Source organism: Leptosomus discolor, chromosome 11 (assembly GCF_034619465.1).
Source record: "Leptosomus discolor isolate bLepDis1 chromosome 11, bLepDis1.hap2, whole genome shotgun sequence".
NCBI lineage: Eukaryota > Metazoa > Chordata > Aves > Leptosomiformes > Leptosomidae > Leptosomus > Leptosomus discolor.
The window spans coordinates 23,957,890-23,980,136 of record NC_141401.1 but is presented as its reverse complement, the minus strand read 5'-3'; the positions used below and the strand labels follow the sequence as shown (position 1 = coordinate 23,980,136).

Here is a 22,247-nt window from a genome sequence, read left to right as displayed (position 1 = left end):
TATTCCTTCATTTGGAAAAGCAGTTTCTCAATTCTTTTTCTTAAAAATAGCAAGGGTCATTATCATTCTTCTAGCCAGGAGTACGGGTAACTGCACTGGTCTGTTTTGATAGATCGTGGCCTTGCTTGTGTATCTGCCCGTTCTTTTCAGCTAGGAGCTTATGCTGTACTGATACCTGGGTCTGGAAAAACAACAGATCCAAGTCAGTTCTGTGCATCTCCGGATACAAACACAAATTCATGTGCGGAACAGTCACGGGTGCAGAAGGACGTTGGAAATAAGAGTGGGTGATTATCAACGTGTACATCAGTTCCCTGTAGATCTCCGAGGACATTACTGGGTCCAGCTGAAGCGTTTTAAATGTATTTATAGGTGCTTCAGTGTAAAATGCATTGCTGCCCATAAACTTACTGATGCCATGTTGCTATCAAAGAACTTCTGTAGGAATTGTCTGAGGTACATAAAACTGTAAAAACATTTAAAATAAGGTGGATATCTATCACAGTTGAACAACTCTTTAGAACAGAAATGGCCTACCTGGTCTATAATATTGGCACTGAAGATGGCTTCTTCCATGTGTCTCTCATCAGATTTTATTACTGATCGTATGCTGTTCACTACATGACGTACTTCTGGAGGGAGATTACAGTTTGAATGTTCCAAAAACTTTGCCACTAAGATTTTTGTGTCTTTATAGGCCTTAAGGTCCACTAAAGAATGTGGTCGCTCTTTTGAGACTGTGTGCAAAGCCTTTGGCTTTAGGTGTAGATCAATTTTCCTTGAATCCCTCTGTTTTCCAGTTGGTAGGAAACTGCTCAAAGAATGCTGACAAGCAGAGGCAGCCATATGAGAATCAGAAACAGGAACTAAAAAAGGGGGGGAAGAAGATCTTTAAAGTAATAGTTAAAAAAAAGAAAAGCAAAAAAGAAAAAAAAAAAGGCAAAAAAAAAATTGTCACGAAATTTTTTACTTTGTCATAAAATGTCTGTTTTGTCTGAGGAGTAACAAAAACATGCAATCAAGGCAACGCCGCAAAATGGGTCATTTTAACCAGGGCTCAAGAGTAAGACTCTTTCCCGTGACCAAGGATGACTGCATTTAGGATGAGGGGGTAATGAAAACACTTTATAAATCACAGACATTTTTGTTATCTCTGCTTTCAGGGACTTCAGGTGACATTAATGGTCAGGTGAAACACCAGCTACTCAGTGTTATGTACATAACGTGTAATGTTTTAGGCCCAGCCCCCCACCCGAACTTTATCCTCATCTGCTTATTTCTAGGCCTCGAAAATTGCAGGCAGTGAATACTACAAGAGAGATTAGTATGAAAGAGAGAGAAAGCAAAAATGCTCAACTAAAACAGAAGACTCAATTTGCAGCATTTGGTTTTGCTCATTTATTTTCACTTCATGCTGGTTCCCTCAGCATTGTATATCATGTATGTATGCTGTTAGTAAGGGATTTTTCTGCCCTGAATTTTCTACAGCTTCTTTCTCAGAAGCTTTTAATGATTTTTAAAGCCAAAGAAGGAAACCCCTATGATCCTGCTTTAGAAAACTGATCCTCACCTGTTTCTAACATAGCTGGAGATAATCCTGCATCTTGACGTTGGCTACATAGAGGAGTCCAGGCACAATTCCTACCTTTAACCAAAGAGAGAGAGACAGAAAGAGCACAATCAGCCTCTGCTATCCCCTCACCAGAGCAAGGACAAATACATTGGAATCTTTTATTATCTCCTTTACAGAATGAAACTACTCAGAAAAAAGACTACTTTGGAAATGTCCATTCAAAAAGAGAAGCTACTATATGCAGAAATGTCCTATAAGCTGTTTATTTAATTTATTTAATTATTTAATAAATACAAATAGAAAGATTTGGTTCGTGCTTGATAGTTTCCTCTCTGTCATACAGCTGTCATCCCAAATATTTCAGGCCTAAGTACCGAAGGTACAGAAAGCTCCCTGCTAAGGGCAGACCTCAGACCTTCCTGTAGTTCCTTGGTAGACAGAGTTTATCTCAGAAAATGGGAAAAACCAAGGAAGATTAATCCCTCTTATTTCTACAAAACCAGCATTTTATTCATATTTCTACCTCCTTTTTTTCATAGATTCTCATTCTTTGCAGGATAAATGCTATCCACCACTGCTTAAATTAATGGGTAGGTGACCATTATGGTTCCTGATGATCCAATCAATAACAAGTGGTAACAGAGCATCTACAAACCGCTCTGGACACAGTTGCCTTCTAATGACAGTTTCTGGGACGCCAGCACAAGGATCAATGATGACAAGCTCACACTGTACAGTAATTGCCACTGCAGTCATTTTGATTTCAAGCTTGTGACAGTCAAGATGGACTAAACCTTCACATTTATGCTAAGGCTGTTTACATCTGTTTCCAAGACCTAAAACTAAACTGTTTCAAACCTCTAGGTAGATTAGAAGAGGTTTCCTTCCATATCTTCAGGGAAAGTTAATAGTGAAAAGCTCATATAATCTTCCCTGGTAGAGTGAATAATTAATGAAGGCAAACAAAGGTAAGATGCTATAAACACAGAAAATCCGTAAGAAATTAAGAGAGACAGCTTCTATTCTGTCTTTAATTTGCTTTACTATGCTGAAGTACTGCAACACATGAATCATGGCATGCTTATTAAGAGGAGACATTTCAGAGGTTTTGTCTTCTCCTCCGTTATTATACTGCTCAATGTCCTTGTGGCACAGTCAAACTACACCACTAGACATTATCCCGAATTATCTGGAACACAGACACTACGACAATCACTCAGGCACTTCACTGATAGAGCCACATAGCCTATCATATTTGAGTACAAATTAAGTTTATTGTAACAAACATCACTGCTAGAAGTTGATTTTGTCCTCTTTTGGTGTGATAAACTTTACAGGGAAAAGATACAAAAATGTGCAAACTACTCATTTACAAGTAATTTTTTTTTAAGAGGGAACTAATACTTACAGAGACGATATATGTGAACCCACCATACTTGCATTGTCCAGGGACTACACAGCGACCATAAAGGCACTTATTAAACTACACTTTCATCTGTAATTTCTCTATTGGGAATGACAGATAAAACAAATAAAGAAGCTCACTTTCAGCATTAAAGGATTAACGAGAGAATTACTGACTATATATACTGTGAAGACCCCATCATGTGAGGATGTGCTTGAAGCACATGAATTGTGTTTTATTGACCTAAAAGCCCAGAGTTTTATGTCAGTGTTAAAATTCCCAAATTACTAATTTATCAGATGTCATTGCTGTTGTGTCACTGTGCTGTTGCACATGTCCAACACCCCTGTGACAAATCATTTATGTTCCAAACCAAGTCCAGTGCAATCACAGTAACATTCCAGACCCATCTAGCAAAACACACAGTGAATTTCAAGGTTGTCCTTCTAAATCTCTTCACATTGACTTGTATAGGGAGGTTAATCAGAAGATAAATCAATAATTTTTCTTAAAGTAGGAAGACCAGGTCCTAAGATAAAACCAAACCCCACTAACCATTCCGCTGTACTTTCCCACTTGTGAACATGCCTGAAGCTCCCCCACCTCTCAGTTCTCCAAAATCTGCAGTGTGTCTCTTGCATGAGTTATTACTATTAACAGCACACAGTTACAGCTCTGACTTTCACATGGTCAGTTGATTGGATCAGTTTGTCCACTCCAGGATAGTTTAAAAAAAAAATAAGTGTATGTTGCTTAAAAAAACCTAAACACTTTTTCTTCTGGGTTGGTTAGCTGATGGAGCTCAGTCGGTTCCCTTTACCTCTGCCTGTTGTTCAACTGTATGGATGTATTTTAAAATTCTGCAGTGAATACCAATAGCCAGTCATGAAAAAAATCTAGATCAAATGCCTTTTTAAAGTTATAAAGACTATAAAGAACTTCAGCTGTGTGTCACAGCTTAGGAAAAATAAGCTTCAGGGCTGCTACAAGCAGCCGGTACATGTTACTAGAATTGTGCTGCTTCTAACCTGTGGTGGATGATTTCCAAATAAAGTTCACAAAACTTTGAGGAAGGGGAAGTGATCTGAAGTTGTGAAAACTGTAGTTTGCCAAACATAAAAATGAAACCCTCGCACATCTAGACTCAACTACTCCTCTTAAAGATTTAATTTTAAAGAGTCTTCTGTAGGCAACAAAAGAACGGCAAAACAGGTCAGCACAATCACACTCCCTCCAAGTTACTTCTCTTGCTCCACCCTCCGCTGTGTGTGTATCAGCATCTCCAGAACCAGCTCTCCTCCTTTATGACAATCTTTGCTAGGCCCACTTACATCTCAGTAAGTTCAACCCATGTCCCTCAACTCTTGTAGGGCTAAGAACCTGGAAATTAGTCAAAGTAATTCCCATAATGCCACTTCTCCAGAAAAGATGATGGATATTTTTAGGACACGTTAAAAATGAAGGCAGAGCAGCTGTTGCACCAGGTGTCCCGGCAGTCAGCTAGAACACATTGATACAGCTGCCTACAGCAACCTCTCTCTCAAACACTACTCAGAGAGTGTAGGGAGCACAATATTGAAAGCTTGCAGAGTGGGACCCAGAAGAGAAAGGGCTGTTCTTGTCTTTGGCACAGTAGAAAGGATTTAGCAATTCCTACTTACTGTCTGCACAGCAGCTTCATAGCATGTATATCCTAGTAGAGTAAATTTCATAAAACAAATGCAGACTTCTAGATTAAAGATTCACTTTTCCTGGACAGGGTGCTGAGGCTAGATTTCTAAAGGTGAAAGACATTCAATTATTGAGCTAAGTATGAGGTCTCTGAAATTCACATAAATAATGATGCAAAAAGTCTAATAGATCCAACACACTATCTTCCTAAATGAAACCAGTTACTCCAGCATTTTGTCTACTTTTGTTTTGAGCTAGTCCGATGATTCTTCCTCTAAATCCCTTAGAAAGCAGCCCAGTGAACCCATCTGTAACAGCCCAATCTATGACATCTTACAAAGCTTTTAATCTTTACTTTCAAACCACTTCTCCAGCTTACCCCTTTGAATCTCTCTGAACAGCTTACTTCCTTCTGTAAAACTGCACTTTTCAAATGGTTTAGACAGTTCTATATTCCTGCTATGATTTGATTCAGCCATTCTCTTCTAAATCATACATTTTTCCACTAACAAGCAGATTTTGATGAAGATACAATGTTCAGCTAACAAAACATCTCCTCTCTTCTTCCCTACTTGTCTCAATGGAGATTTGTAGCACAAGTTGCTTGTCCACGACAGTCAAAAGCTTTCCTTTTCATTTGTCATCTTGTTGTGGGCCTCGTCTTTCCTTTCTCTGCCCTTTAAAACTTTTCACCATAAATAACTTGGCACTACTCAGTCACACTCTGACTGCCTCTGACATGCACCAATACTGTCAGTGTCACCTTCAGGAAGCACAACCTGCTGTATTACAAGCACAACAGCTCCGTTAATTGTTTCCTAAACAGACCCCAGCTACCATTCCACTTCTGAGTTTAGCTTCTCAATATAACAGTCATAGAGAGGCAGAAGCATCTACTCAAGAGATGGTTTTCTGAGCAGTGCAGAAAGGCTGCTATAATTCAGAAAAGCCAAAATTAATTTCACTCTGTTCCTCTTCCCATTTCCATTCTTAAAAAATTTCAAATCTAGAAAGTGCGCCTAGAACGAGAGCCTTCACACATAAGTCAACTCTCATTGGAACGTTTAATGTAATTTCCAGAAGTACCAGTTGCTGCATAAATCACACACCACTCATTTGTTCCACGCTCCATCAGCCTCGTGGTGCTACACCTACCTTCTGTATAAGACGAACACGATACGGGGTCACTAGTTGACCGGACTATGTTTGAAATTCGGTATTTCGTAATGGGGTGCTGCTGGACAGAATTCTCCTGGCTGCTTGCATATGGTGAAGTATTTGTGGGCCCAAAGCAGGGAGAGGTCTGGGAAGGGACAGGAGGCTGGCTGAAGTCTGCATAGCAGATTTTCTTTTGCTTCAAAGGTGGCATGGCATTGCTCTCTTGAGCAGAACTCTGCAGTTCTCTTTCTGAGGGGCTGAAATTCTCTGAGGAACAGTCCAAGGACCTGCCACGGGCACAGTTCTTTTCCTGGCCTTGAGACCCGTCTGTAGAGACTCGGCTGTGGGAACTGTCATCCTCATCCCGAAAACCCTCTGAGTGAGTTCTGTGGAACCTGCAGTGGGCGCTGTAATCAAGAGTGCTGCAGCTCTGGTCCGTAGCCCCTTTGGGGGTTGTACAGTAGGAAGAAAGATCTACAGAACGGAGAGATCCTTGAACTTCCAGCGAACAAAGATCCTCAGAGGAGTAGCTACGGTCTGGGATATCAACAGCCTCAGAGACCATCAAAGAGGTGCTCTCAGCAGAAACTGCAAAACAAGAGATTCAGAGAAAAAGAACTTCTTGTCCCTCTCCCATTCCTCCCCCCCCCCCCCCCCCCCGGCCCTGTTTTCAATATACTGATTTAAATTTAGTAATTGCAAAGTACATCAATAATTAACTCAAAAGCTTTCAGATGACAGAATGCCAAAGCAAAGAGGACTGAAGTAATTTCCGTGTTTCTAGTGCCCTTCAGCACAATTTGTGCTGTCCTCGAGTATTTTCCTCATCTAATAAGCTTGAGCACTGATACCAAAGTATTATCTGTAACTACATTCGGACAGGAACAGTTCTTTCACTACTGGTCTGCTACACAGTGAGAGATTGCCTGTCATAAAAAAGTAAAACTTTACACAAGTGCTGAAGAAACATGGCTCTGATCATTTTTAAACCTATCACTACTGTCAATATTAGCTTTGCGCCTAACAGTTTCTAATCAATCATTATTTCCCTGGAGCATGTGTCTAAGTTCTCTACAAATGAGAATTCACCAGCAGATGACATCTCTGGCACACAAAAGATGTGACACTTCAGACAGAAGCTAAACATTCTATGCAAGGTCACATCGTCTTTGAAGCCCTTCATACGAAAAACTGAGATCGTCATGTCTCCAAACATATTATGGATGAAAATGGCCCCTTATATGAAAACAAGTCTTTGGTTCTGCATTATTCCCAACATGAAGGCAAAAAATAAAATAAAACTAGATAATCCAGTCTGCAGGCTCCAATAATATAGACAACACTTTTCCCCTAACAGACTGGAATTTCTTAAAGTCCTGCATCCAAAATAAAAATATTTACAAAATACAAATCACACAATTCTACTCAGCTCAGCAGCCTCTGATGCCCTTTTCTGCCTAACAGCTGTTGCTAACCATATTGATGAGACAAATGTATTTTAACTGCTTTGTTCAGAAATAGAAAAATAGAACATTTGTCAAGTGCTCCCATGTTCTGGGGTCTAGCAAGCAGAAAGCTTTCTACAGTATAGGGAAATGAACTATCAAAATTAAAATCAAATATTCATGTGGCTGGATTTCATGAAGGACATCAACTTACATAAAATGAATCGCAACAACTATTTTATTTTGGGGCTTCCAGGAAATAAATTTGTAAGACTCAGAAGGCAATTGTAACATTGCCAAAAAGAACATAATAATCAATAATGGAAATACAACCATACATATACATTATGTTAAAAATGCAGAATATACATCATTTATTATGTGTTAGGTGCAAAGCTGCAGTGGTTTATTGGACTGTTTATATTTGTGATGACTCCTTAAACATTTTTTACCTAGTTACATGACTCCTTGCAATATATTCCCTTAACCCTGACTTTGAAATATCTATAAAGTTTGTATGGTTAAATGTAAGCATCCAGTTTGTGCCTGTCTTCAGAGCACAGTTCCTCACTGTCCAAACTCTCTCTGGTTTTACACTGATTTTACACGAATAAAACATGCCCTAGGACCTTCCTCGTTCCCTTTCATGTGCACACAGCACAAAGTGTAATGTCAAAACCCTGGCTTAAGAGCGGGTCCACTGCTTCCCAATAGTCAAAACTCTAGCACTGGCCTTAAAATTTAGACTTTCATATGTGGATGTGAAGTCCAAAGGTACTTATGAACTTCAGGGACTAGCTTAGTAGCCACAACCCCTGTTAACAGCAGCACTTCAGAAGTAATCACCTTCAGTTGTCACACACCGTTGCAGTTGTCACACAAATTTTATTAAAAAATAGATTAGTATTTAGCAGTAGTTAAAGGTGACCCCTGGTGGCTCTGGAAACTGAAATCCTACCTCACAGGAGAGACGCTCCTCACTAACCTGTTCGGCTGTGAGTCCCGTTTTGGATGCCGGGCGAGAGAGGACTGGTGCCAGTTTGTGGACGGCTCTGCCCATGCGTGTAACTGAGAACACCTGCCAGTCTCTTCATTAATACGATACGATGTGGAGCAAGTATTTAACCGAAGTTTTACTAAAATAATTATTTTATACAAACTGCTCAACATCTCACGATCGCCTGAGGCTATAATGTTTAGAGCCCTCCACAGCAGCAGATGCGGTAAGGAGGCTGATTCTAGTAACTTTTAAACTGTAACCAAAGCGGCTCTGTGCTGCTGCTCATCTGCCTGCTGTCACGGCATCTACGCCTCGGGCAGCCAGCTTCCTATCCAGGCTTCTGGAAGCCACGCTGGAGACTACTATACGGAGAAGGCGGGCGGACTGTCAGGAAGGCACCCATGGCTGCTGACAATGAGAAACTGTCGTGGTTTAAGCCCATGCCAGACACGAACCCAACACAGAAACAAACTGCCAGTTAAGAGCATAACTCTTCAAAGAGAAAGGTCAGTTGCCATATCTGCCTCAAAGGGCTTTATAGAGCATGCTTTGTTGAGCAAAGCTCTCCTCTACATTTCCAGCCACATCAGTTTATGACTGAAAAGTTTCTTCTTGCCATGAACAATCTGAAAGCAAATCTTTCTTTCTCCATTGGGAAGGGCAGAAGAGAAGGAAGAGTCCACTCATAAAACCTACTATGTCTTTCTCAGGCAGACAAACACAATGCTATGATCACCTTGTGTGCTGAAGTCCAGGGTCATGTTCCTCTCACCCAGGCTTGATTCGGATACTTGCTGATCAGCACCAGTGACCTAAATGAAAGTTGTTTCATGAAACAGCACGTTAATCTGCAATTTACCAAACAAAGCATAGTGCTGATGATCTTCAGACCACACATGACAACGTGAATTAACGATCACATAGGCTGTTATTCAGACTGAAAGCTATTTAAAGTTACAGTATTTTAAAATGTCTTTGGGTCAGGAACAAATGCAGGCCAAAGCAACATGCTTAAAGCAACTTTTCATTTTTCCAAAATCTACAAGCTAAGTTCATCTTGACTTCACAGGCAGCCGGGGCTGCAGGCCCACGTTACAAAACTTAATGTCTGCATGCTTAAAACAAATGGGTTTATTACAAGCAATCTTTTTCTACAGTCTGCATTTTTCCATGTTATGCTTCTTTCCCCACCACATTTTATCACCCTAAAACAGGTCAGAGAACGACAGAAACCATAAAAAAAAAAGCAGAAAAGCAGTACTTTCCTTTGGTTATCTGCCGAGATGTTCACATCGACCGTATTTTTAAGCCCTACAACATCACTGCCATCCAAGGTGGCCGATGCAGGGTGCTCTCCAACCTGTCACAGACTCCTGAAAGGAGCTAATGCTCGCACTCACATGTTTTCTAGAAGGAGGGATCTAAGTGGGTAACTTCTCCTCACTTTTGAGAATCATGTGAACAAAATACAGGACTGGACTTGATCCATTAACACTGAAATATATGAAATTTTCTTTCTACTGATTTTAATACACTTTGTATTGGACCGTGTTGCCAATCTTAGATTTTTAGCAGTTCTTTGGGATCATGATTATTAAAAAAACGATTCCAATAAACAGCTGGTAACAATAAACGAGAAAAATATAAAATCAAAGGGAATGAGATTGATACCATCTTTAGCAGAAAGCTTCATATCTGGTCCTGTCTGTAGGGCCACAATTAACTAGTAAAAGCTTATGGCTGGTGACAGAGTCTAGAAATAACCATCTCTCACCTCTGTGAAAACCTTTTTGTCAAGTGAATGTGACACTATTACTGTGAAGCTATTAAGGAAAGAGCGTCCAGTGCACATGCCAGTGTAGCTTATTGCACACATACATACACATAACTTACTGTGCTCATTAATCATTTTTTTATATCTGTCTATCCCTCCATCCATCCAGAGCTCACTATGATCGAGTGATCAGGAAACTTTGATACAAATTTAGTTTTTAAAGTGATTTAAAGTCTAAAGGTTAGCAAATACAACTCTATAAACAAGCAGTACCAGAAATACTTTTAATTCAGCGACAGATGGATAGAGGACTGGGAAGCAGAAGTGAAATCACGTATTTTTAAACAATTTGGTTGGAAATTTCTTAAAGAATATTTCTTTAATAAAGCAGAATATTGCATCTGTGGTAAAAAAAAATGAAATAGTGGTGTCACTCCAGGTTGCAGACTATTCCTGGGAACTAACTGTGGAACTGCTGGAACTAACTGGAAAAGTAATTAGTGTTCTCAAATGCTCTCTGTTGCTGGAGAAAACTCAGTCAGTCTGACTACATTTTGGAAGAAATAATATAATGTTTGTTTCTTCTAAAAAATCTAGGGGCTCTTTTTAAATCTAGGGGGTTTCATAAATTCTTAATCATTGACAGGGAAATATCTGCTGAATATTTGTGTGAAACATTTATTGACCTTTTACATTCTCCCAGTCACCTGGCAGCTGTAGGGACATTGTCTAGCACCTATAAAATGAGTTATATGCAAGGCTGAGGTTTTGGCAAACCTGTACTACTGAAAACCAGAACCACCTGCAGCTTTGATCTAGTAAACTTAAACAACAACGACATTATTACTCAGCATATAAAGCAAACTTAAGGCTTGTGAAAAAAGCTGGCTTAACAGTTCTTGAAATCAAAGTATTGCATCTCTCAAAAAACCCACACTATTTTGTAGGCAGAAGAAATACATACATTATATTTACATACCTTAGTTTCCTATTACACGAACATTTCTAGATTACAACAGTTCCATCAGTTTTGGTTTTTTTAATTCTCTGCTTAGTTTGCCAAAGGAAGCAATTATAGCACTGACAGAATTTTTTGACCTGAGAATAACACAACTCTGTCCATTCGCCACAAGCCACAGAGCAGCTCTCAGTACTCTGCTTTGACATCTTGTTGGGACAGAGCTCACATAGAACACACCATAGACCCAAGGTGTATTCCAACATGGGCAGGAGACAAACTATTCTACCTTACAGTTAGGTTTTAATATTGAGAGTCCTTCATCTGACCTAGGGTAAGGAGTCATGTTTTACCAAGGGAAACTGCAGAGAGGAATTGTTCTCAGCACACTCTTCCAGGCAATGAGATTTGTAATCAGTCTCTCACAACCCTTGGAATTTCGACAGACACGAAAGCTCAGCTACCACACATCACAGCCCTTCTCAGGCTCTGCCTCAATCTCAGAGGCTCCTGCAGAGGCTGAAAACCCTGCAGCGACATAGCTAAAGACAGGGGGTTGCATGAACAAGATAACATTCTTCAAGGTGACTCCTTACTATGTGAACCAATGCACAAGGCCTCTCAGCTTGACTTCTGGATGCTTGCTTATATACTGCAGGCTGTATTACATTATAGGTTTTTTTCCTAATTACAACCGCTGGAAATAAATAAAAAACCCACAACAAACCTCATGACCAAATCCCAACAACATGACAAATAGATGGGACAAATTTACACGCACAGAAATTGCTTATTCAGACCAAATGGAAGACTGTGAATATTCCCCTCCATAAAATCCCCCTCATACAGAATAGCACTCATCACCTTTGAGGTTTATCTCTTAAGGGCCTCATTGATAACTGGCATCCTGAATAGTGAGAAAACTAGAGATTCCAACATTTCAGACATGCTGAAGGAATCAGGGATATAATTTGAATTTTGGTTTCTTCTCCTACTTTTTTCAGTATTTAGCCATAGTATCTTGCAAAACATAAGCCATTTAAACTTATCTGATCCATGTGTTAAGTTTTCCTTCCCTTGCTTTTTCTCCATTCACAATAATAATTGCTGAATGTATTTTATATGCATTTGGAATTGATTAACCTCGGGGGAAGGAGAACGATGGTTTTAATTGTAGGAAGTAACACTGACAATTATTGGTCAGGTCAGAATTTTGGTTCACACAGGCGTGGCACATGGTTTCATACAGGTTTCTGCACAGCCTAGAGTAACAAAACCTTATTGACTTGAATGTCCTCAGCCATAAAGCTGGTAAAGACAGTCACTAAGCTATCAGCAGGAAAAGGAAAGAAAAAACCATGCTTTTAACAAGCCTGCACAGCCTACAGGTTAGCAAACCTTATAAAAGTCTCCAGGATAATCCACCCAGAACCCTGATCTGTTTGTTCTTGTCTTTTCTATATCCTAGTCAATACTTTGCGTGGAAAACAGTGTGAAAACCACTTTTTTTCATAGTCATAAAATGGGAATTCCTAATCAGTACAGATGACAACAGCAATTTTTACTTAGATGCAACCACTTAAATTAGCTCTGACATTTGTTGTATGTGAAATGCATGAAATATTGAGTCTAATTTAATACAATTTAATAAAATTCTAAGGACCTCAATACATGTAAAAACAAACAAAGCCTATTGCTTGATGCTCAGTAAAAGGTTTTACAATTATGGCATTATTACATAATGGTTCCCAGAAGCACTTCTGTAGCTAAAGCTCTGCCATGATTTCCATTGCAAAGTCTGCCTTTGAGGGATTTATAAATCTAGTTATTTCAGTTCGTACTGTAGCTTGGCGCATACTAGATGGGAGCATTTGCATCGTGTAAGAATTCGGGACTCCATTTTGTTCCTCTTGTAGACCTAAAACTAACTTAGACTTTGGCTCCATTCCTCCATTCACAGATCGACTGGGACACTGACTGCACACACACACACGTTAGGGCTTTTGGCATCAAGAAAAGTAGATGGCGACACAGTCGCTGTGCAGGCTTTAGTCAGCGTTGCCACTGCACTGCACTTCTGACCCTCAGCACCTGTGGTTATTTTGCCCCTACAAGCCCTCTGAACCAGCAACTACCAGGCATATATAAACTAACTCCTCGTAAGAAACTATATAATTATCAGCATTTTCGAAATTAAAAAGTCACCACTTCTTTTCACTTGCCATTAGAACAAACCCTTCTGGAACCCAGGTGGCCAGAGATGAACAGGCAAGGCACTGACGCTGACTCCAGAGAACAAAAAACAGCAGTCAATATCTCTGCTTATTAAAGTTCATGTTCTTCTTGCAAGAGCATGATTTCGCTGCTTTAAATTATGTCTTATTAAATCATATTTTTATTATATGCTGGTGCTATTGTGCTGCTGGATGTCGATGCTCATGCAAAGTGTAATCCCAATCACAAGAGTGCTCAAAGTGCTTTTGTGCTTAAGTACAAGTAGACACTTTTCTAAAACTTACTTAGTACCACATACAAATTCTTATCACAGATATGATCCTCCTATTTCCCCCCAAACCATGTATAATTCATATCGCTTTTGCTGATTTTTTTTTTCTTTTAATCACTGAAAAATAGCAACTCCTCCAGGGCTTGCAGGTTCCTCTGAGTTACTGTACAGGAAAAAGGCTGGAACTTGGATAAAAAAATATTTTAGAAAATATACGGCCTTGGAAACTCCAATTTTGCTGTTCAGAAAATAACTTCACTGACAAACAGTATACACTGATTCATACATAGCCAAATATATGATTTATTACAGCCAAATAAATCAAAGGTAGTGCAATGTTGGACCTGTTTATTGTGGCAAGTGGTGGAGGGTATGACACAAGGCAAGGATTAGAAGAGTTGTCAGAAGCTGCTTTGTCAGTCATACAGGCTGCAAACTTAGGCGTATCTTGGAGGTTTTTAATTGCATTTTTGTGGGGGACTGTGCATCACAAAACTTTTTTTTTTCTCAGACACTTGTCTTATTAATTATCTTACTAATTTTCTTGTATATAATAGTAAACAATTACATAGTTTCTTTAGTTTTGTGGTTTCCCCCAATGTAAAAAAACATCACTAGCAAACTTTTCAATGTTATATTTTGGGGAAATGCAAAGTACTCCCCTCTGTAATGTGGGTGCTATTGGGCAACCTGAACACACGTATTTCCACAGTGTACTATTAATGACTGATAAGCAACATCTAGAATGTTTGACTCCTTGAGTTTACGGAAGCCTACAAGAAATTACAGTTTCTAAAAGCAATTTTAAGTATTTTCCCATTTGTGACAGCTGATTCCATTATCCCAAATCACTTCGCGCAAAACTGTACTCAAAGTAGCTTTGGCTGTACCTGCAGATACAGGACAATTCTAGTTTCAGTTGAGTTGACACTGTGTAGTAAAAAATAATGCAAAAAGTATCATGTAAATATTTATCTGAAGTATGCTGGATCCTTTCTCAAAGTTCAGAATAAAGGGGTTATGCACTCTCAGGAGTAACTTGCTGCCATATAGCAGCAGAAGCTATTAAAAACTAAAACAGCCAAAAGTATAAGCAATAGAGAACTACTCATTGCTATTCCATAGGAAGAAGACATCCCTACCCTTTTATCATTTAAATCTTTGCTCCGTGTGGTTTTTTATCAGCTAACGTAACTCTGAAGCAGGAATCAGTTTCTAGCACTTTGGTGCCTGACAGGAGCCTCCTTATGGAGGCTGTGTTTTACAAGTACCAAAGCATAAATTTGGCATTGAGTTCAAGACATCGACTAGCGCCCACCATTATAAGAACCTACATTATTACCAGATGCTCCCGGTACTTTTCCAGAACATGATCTGAGATCTGACATAAGTTGGGGACTGCAAATGTGTATCTTTGTTAATCTGAGGTTATTTACAGAGGTTTTTGTTAGGAATTTTCAAGTACGTGTCCTACCTACACATAGAGTTTAAAATTGGAATTTGTAATTATCTCAGCTCAGATCACACGCAGAGCAAAACTGAAGCTCTATGCTATATACATACGTATACAAACACACGGAAGGCAGTAGCACTACATGTTACAAGACACAGTTATCTTTCTCTTTATTCAACCTACACTGTTGTACTGAGCTCCAACTGAAAATAGTATATTTAAGTGAGGCAAATCCACTATCATCAGTAGTTGGAATAAAAACTATTTTACAACTGTAGGAGTTTTTAAGAAGATAAACCTGCTTCCTAATCAAGATTTCTTATTACCTATAGAAATTAAGAAGCATAATCTCATTTTAAAACATCATTATCCTTTTCAAATACGGAAAAGCACTGTGCTTCGGTAATTCTAATCCATTCTTCCAGGTTTTTGTTACTGACAGTCCAGTATCATGTAACTTTTTAAAACAGATATCAGCTGAAATATTACTACTCACATAAGCATTTGCCCAAACATGCACCAGAACATAAGGAGAATACATATCAAGTAAAATTTGTTAGTTAAACCCTTTTAAAGAGGATAGTCTGAAAAATGTGTTTAAAACACATAAATATTTTCTAATGTTGTTCCTCCAAAGTACAATTAACTCCTAAATTATTTTAGATCACTAAATTTATCAAAATTGTTTTGCATCATAAAAATTCAAAGACTATGTAAAGAATTCCCTTTGGCTTTCCTTACCCGACTGGCAGGCGTCTCTCCAATCACTGCCTCATAAGGAGGGGGCAGCTCAGCTGGATACAGCATTCCTGGGCTGTTAATTGTTACTTCATATAAAGCACTGAATGGGGAATGAGGAAAGTCCAAATGGAGACCTCTGTTTAAAAACACAAACAAGCAAACTTAATGATAAGACATGGCATTGGATTTACGTGGTAAACCATTACCTACACCACAGTGATACAGAGCATTCTCTGAATTCAAAGCCAATATACTACAAAGTATTATACTGAAGAGATTTATTAAACAACCAAAATGAAGCCCTTGTTCACAGGATCGTTTTAAAAATTGTATTTAATTTTGGATGTCAGCCATCTCCACCAGCCCTCTTTGCAGTCATTAATGTCCTTCACTACTCCCCATTAACAGAAATTAACTGCAAGAATTTCCTCAGAAAATTAAATCTCATATTCAAGTGTATAACGTTAACAACTGTGAAAGGATCACCTATAAGGTGATCTCTGCTTTAAGTTCAGATATTGTTGTCTTAGCTAAGTTCAATCACTTCTTTATTACAGCGTTGCTGTAACACAAATATTTTCAGGTACATCCTGACAAGTTTGCTAAAAATGTATGTAATCTCTCTGGAAAAGAAGCACCTAATGTAAGTGAAGGACATTCCTTGGCTTCATATTCTTTGAAAAAGCTTCACAGTCCGTAGCTCAGAACTACGTGATGACTGTAACTACAGGGAAGAAGAATCACCTCTGTGCCTCTATCACCGGTGTACAGGTATACTCTGGTGGGTAGTAGGGTGGAGGTGGTATTGGTGGTATGAACTCATCAAAATCCAAGGTCTGATGCAGCATAGTTCCATGTGGAGTCATGCAGTCAGGATTGGCAGAAGGTGGCCTCTGTGGCAGAAACTGGAAACGAACGGGTCAAGTTCTTTCAGATGGTATAAACATCATCACAGATTAATAAAACTTTTACTAAAGATCAGTACTAGCAACCCTGACCAATATCCAATTTCATTCATATCCACACTGAAACGAAAGAGACGCTTCTGGAAGCATAAGAATACTTGAGATCAGTGAGGAGGCTGAGTCAAATTGCCAAAATATAACACAAGGCTTTACTAAAGACATAGAGAGGCCTGTGCCTCAAAGTCAGTCACTCTTAGGCTGCAGAACATAGACATTTAAACAGCTTTTCAGGAAATACTTCTGCCTTGTAACAGCATCTAACTATTTGCATGTTTGGGTTTCCAATCTGAAATGCCTTGTGCTTATAGAGAAAAAAAAAACAACCCCCAACCCCCCCCCCCCCAAAAACCCAAATAAAACAAACTAGAAACAAGCTACCACATATTAATTATTAAATTCATTATTAAATTTTGAATAAGACAACTACAAATTTCCCACCTATTTTTCACTTTCAAAAAAAGGGGGCGATTTATAATTATTCTTTATTATTCTTGTAAAATAAAATAATCTTAATGGCCATTTGTGGTTTGGTGATACAGACACTACACACTTAAATGTGGTATAAAGGTTTTAAATACTGGTATGAAAGCCAGAAAAACATTTATTCCATGTAAACATCTCAAAACCAAAAAAGAAAATAACTACACCGAATAATAAAAAGTAGTGACAACTACTGTCACCATTTGAGACAGGAACCTAATCAGCTTCTGGCACAGCAGTGATATCAAGAAGCCGTTCTGATACCTTCGATATCAGAAGTGCTGTAACCTAACAGCTCTTCTAGCAAAGGCTTAAACTACTTCAAGATCAAACACGGACCATTCTGGAGATCACATGGAACCCATGGATAGAAGGGGATCAAAAGGCAATTTAAAGCCACAGAACAATTCTTCCTTCTCCAGGCAAGCTTCTGCTGTCATATCACTTTTCTTGGATCAGTAGATGACTTGTCTTTAGCTCTTGCCTTTTAAAACTAGTGAGCTAAGAAAACGTGCTGGAGGCACGTTTCTTCTTTTACCATGACAAGAGAATATATGTCTTTGTACTGTTGTCTCATTACATTTATTATTTGTTTAAATCCATGATAAAGATTTAAGGCGTGGTAAAATAAAAGGGTAAATGCTTACGTTTAGGAGATCCCACATATGGAAAGTAAATTACCTTAATTTTTAATGTCACAGTTTTGTATTTTTCACTTTTTCAAATTTAACTTGGTGCCGTTATGATGAATTTACATTACTATATAAACGATATTGGTCTTCGGTATTTAAGAGGTTGAGTTACATCCTAATTCTGCTAAACACACTAAACACTCTGTTGTTTCAATTATCAAAGCTGTAATATAATGCAACACAGCAGAGGGTCAGTAGGACCACTTTCAATTGTTTATGAAAATGACCTATTAGTTGCTTACTAATCGGTTCTCTAGAGATATTTTCACAAGTAACTACTAAAGAAAGAACCTCCTCTGCAGAATATGTTACATCATTGTATCTTAGAGCCAATCAAGGACTTTCAGCTATTGTAGCCTACTGATGGTACAGGAATAAGAGACATGACATCTACTTGATTTACTCTTTGTTACACAAAACGTCTGATGCTTTTAAGCACTCTCTCTGTTATTCTGAGTACTATCAGACATTTCTATAGGCTTGTCTCACAGAATTAAACTACATTTTTGCAGTCATTCAGTCTAAATTCACCTGATCTTTCAACAGCCATCTCCCAAACTGCAACGTTACATTAATATTAACTGTTAAATACCAAACTTCTGTCCCAAGTAATAAAACCATCAGCAATCATCAGCCTGCTATCATCCCAAATAAACTGAAGAATCTTTTAGGAAAAAAGGAAGCAAGACAAACTTCAACTTAGTGACCTAAAAACAGTATCAAACATTATTATAATGAAGACAAATATCTGTATACTCTAGCTCACATTTTGTACCCTACTTGATTCTAGCAAACTCAGGACTACATTCGTTTTCCTAGCAGAATTGATAATTCAGGTCATATTTACAGTCTGGAAACTAAATAATTTTCTTCTACAACTTTCTTTACCTTCTCCCAGACTATTTCCATGTACTGCCATGGAACCCAAGTTTTGGGTTGCGCCAGAGAACACAGAGCTCCATTCCTTCCATTTTGTAGTGCTCTAGAGCTTGTTTCATTCAGCCATATATAGGGAGCAGTACTCTTAATGCTCCTCAGAACAAGGCAGTGAAACACACAGCACGTTTACAGTGAGTGAACTATCAGCATACATTTTGTGGGATGTGACAGAAGGGAAAGGTTTTACACAGGGTACAAGAGGCTGTGGTTCAAGAAGGGAAAGACCTAATGTTTCGATGCAGCTCAGTTTAACAGCAGAATCATTTGCATCCCTTTCAAGAACCTTTACTGTGAATACAAATCATGGCAATGGACTCTGTGTGACCAACGCTGAAAATGACTGGCAAAACGGACATGAAAGGTGCATATGTTTGGGGGCGTGTGTTTATAAACAACAGTTTACCTGTGTGATATCATCCTGCTGGAAGGCACAGAAATTAAAGTGAAAAAGGCTGTAAGTGGGATACTGGCAGGAAATGAAACAACAGCAAATATAAGGGGTTATCGCAAAGAACAGACATCCTCAAGAAAACAATCGGAAAGTGGGAATTAAATCATATCTTATTCCATACTACCCTATCCACTAATCTCTGCCAGCCTGCAAAAAAATCTATTCTTCCTACAATAAAATGTATTTTAAAAATCTTTAAGGTTAAGTCTCACATGGTGAAGGCTGTCAGGGGCTCAGCAAAGATTAATACAAAGTCCATAGGTAAGAAAAAGACATGGTAAGAAAATGCAAACAGCTGACAAAGCTGGACTAGGTGGAGGAACACTGACAAATGCTTTCACAAGGAAACACACGCTTACGGTATTTGAAGACAGCTGTTACTAAATAATCAGTCTCAAGTTGAAGACAAGGAGGACAGGCAACGACAAGAATTGCCAAATTGAAAATAGGGGTGGCCTGTTTGGTCACAAGTATAGGCAAGGTTGAGTTGCATTCAATGTAATCTCAAAAACTATAGCTCACACTACGGAACAACTCATAAAGCAGCTCTGGCCAGGCTCTTGGGGTTAAACCAATGGCAATTGCAGAAGCGATAAGACAGAAAATGCTTGCAGACAAGGATGAACAGCAAACAGCACCACTGGTAAATGCCGTAAATAGCCAACAGTGTTAGAAGCGTTGCAAAACTTTAGAGCTATCAATAGATATTTTGAACATATTTTTACTAGGCATAAATAGATATCCCCTGGCTCCGGAAATCCCAAATACCCAACCGTTTCCGTTGACAACCTGGGGCTGTTGGATGCTGGGACCTTTCAGAAACCTGGCAGACAATGAAATACAGATCTCAAATTCATGCTCTTCTTTTAGGAAATAGGCAACCTTACATTTGAAGTTTGGCACTCAAACTATTACACAAATGCAGGGTTTCTTCTCACCTTTGGACTACAGATGGCCTTACCTTAGCCTGTGGAATGTGTCTGATCCCTACTAGGCATTATACATAGATTGGTGCATGTGCTAAATGGATGTGCAACATAGTGCACCCATTGCACACAGAATTTTGTGTGTTTTAATTGGGCATGCCTAACTTTGACAGAGTTAAACAGCCTGATTTAAACAGCCCTCATCTTTATTTCATACTGAGGACTTTGTTATTTGGTTTGCAGTTATGAGGGAAGAATAAAACACGCTATCCAGTTGCAGCAGAGTAAACAAGAAAGCTTCACAACGCTGCGGTTTTGTACCCACTTCTTGGACCTGAATTCAATACAGAAGCTAGCCATGACCTCAGCAGCAAGTCATTAGCAAGCAGAGAATTAGAAACACAAATATTAGAAGCACACCACTTCCAGCAGAAGCAGAAAAGGTAAAAGTTTTCTGAAAATGCAGTTATGCTCAAGTGCGAACTCCACACAGCCCATGATGTAGGGCTGTACGCCAGCGACCTTCTTGGTATTCCAGGATTCTTCATCAGTATTTCCAGGTACAGGACGTCCCCACCAAACATAAAGAAGTCCCCTGTTGTACATATTCTGCAGCTCATCAGCAGTACCGACTCCATGTAAGCAGTGCTGAGAACTCGCTGCTTAGCAACTATGACATATCTAAAACAGTAATTGCCACACATCAGTACATGACTAGTGCTCTAAGGGAATCTTCTTATCTAGAGTACTTCCCATATCTGCATGTAATTACCTTCACCTTCCATATCACATTTAATAAGTTTACTGTGTAACTTTGAAACGAGTCCTTTGGAGACTCCAGGGTTCGTTAGCCTCATTTCAGTTGCTATATGTCACTTACAAAAATCTGCTAATTCTTGGGAATGGGAAACAAAAATTTCTAATTGCACATCCTTAAATATGGTCACGTTATCTATAGTAAAATCTCTTCTCAATACACTTGGGTCTATAATTCTGTCTTCAATTAACTGTCCTCCTCCTGGATAGGTTGCTTTTTTCCTTTTCTGAAACACTGGAGTCAGTATCTCCTGGAGGGAAAAGTAGATGCTAATTGTCTGCAAGAACAGAAGGATCATGGCTGACTTCTAATTTGTCCCTGATCTTAAAGGGAAATTGGAACACAGAAAGTATTTTGATAAGGAAAACACAGATTCAAATTTTTCTGCTCCACTGTTTCCAGTTGCTGTTCCCACAACCATCACAAGCTATTAGCTGTGTAGTCTCAGAGGGACTGGTCTGTGACACTGCATCTTTCTTGAAGTACTGACTGTATTTTAAATAGTCTTAAATATTAAATATATTTATTCTAACAATAAAATGTGAAATGGAAAACAGTACGTTTTCTAAAAATGTGAAAAGCCTTCCTAGACCAAAGGTTTGTATTTTAATTTTTTTTTTTGGTGGGGGTGAGGGGAATATTTATCCAACTAGATTTACATTTAGGAAGTTTCTATGGATGTATGTCATTCACAATGCGTAATTGTAAAAGGACTGTCATCTGGGTTTTACAGTACCTTTAAGTGAGCTTTGTGCCAAAAAGTTTAATATTTAGGTTTTGATATAATTAGATTAATTAATAAAAATTAAGTTAAATAATAAAAATATATAATAATTTAAGATCAATGATCTCTTAATGTGAAGCTTCATCCTGAAGAGATTTTTTCAATTACTATTTCACTGGGATAAGGGGTTAAACAATGCCAGCAAGATATTAGCCTCATACAGAGGTTCTTTATTTGACATGTTTGAGTAGAAATATTAACTACAGCCTATTAAGTTAATGACACGCTGAATTATCATTATGGCTGATGAAACAGTTAATTAAATGTTACAGCTTGCATGTGTCATCATTACCTTATTTCCTCTACAAAGTAACAGACTGTTTTAGATCTCACATAACATGAAGAACAGTTACTAACAGTGATGGTGATAAAATCAGAATACACTGAGCAATATCAGTGCCACTACTTATAGGATAAGTACTGGATAAGCAGCGGAGTGGAAGGAGGACTGGAATAGATGCACTTCATGCTTTAGCTTGGCCACAGTGGGCCTAATTTCTTGTATTTCT

The 22,247-nt window shown here is 38.6% G+C and overlaps 1 protein-coding gene across 2 annotated transcripts in view; it reads right to left on the bottom strand.

Annotated features, from left to right (window-relative positions):
* The window catches only part of ENTREP2 (endosomal transmembrane epsin interactor 2), a 143,037-nt gene that overhangs the window by 1,677 nt on the left and 119,113 nt on the right, over nt 1-22,247 (bottom strand). The window contains exons 6-12 of one of the 2 annotated variants that reach the window (XM_086471729.1): nt 19,164-19,181; nt 16,429-16,589; nt 15,685-15,820; nt 8,989-9,064; nt 5,805-6,395; nt 1,571-1,645; nt 538-866 (exon numbers count right to left, since the gene is read on the bottom strand). In XM_086471729.1, the coding sequence (XP_086327855.1) occupies nt 538-866; nt 1,571-1,645; nt 5,805-6,395; nt 8,989-9,064; nt 15,685-15,820; nt 16,429-16,589; nt 19,164-19,181 (1,386 nt within the window). The remainder of the gene's footprint in view (nt 1-537; nt 867-1,570; nt 1,646-5,804; nt 6,396-8,988; nt 9,065-15,684; nt 15,821-16,428; nt 16,590-19,163; nt 19,182-22,247) is intronic. The other variant, XM_086471728.1, reaches the window with a different exon arrangement.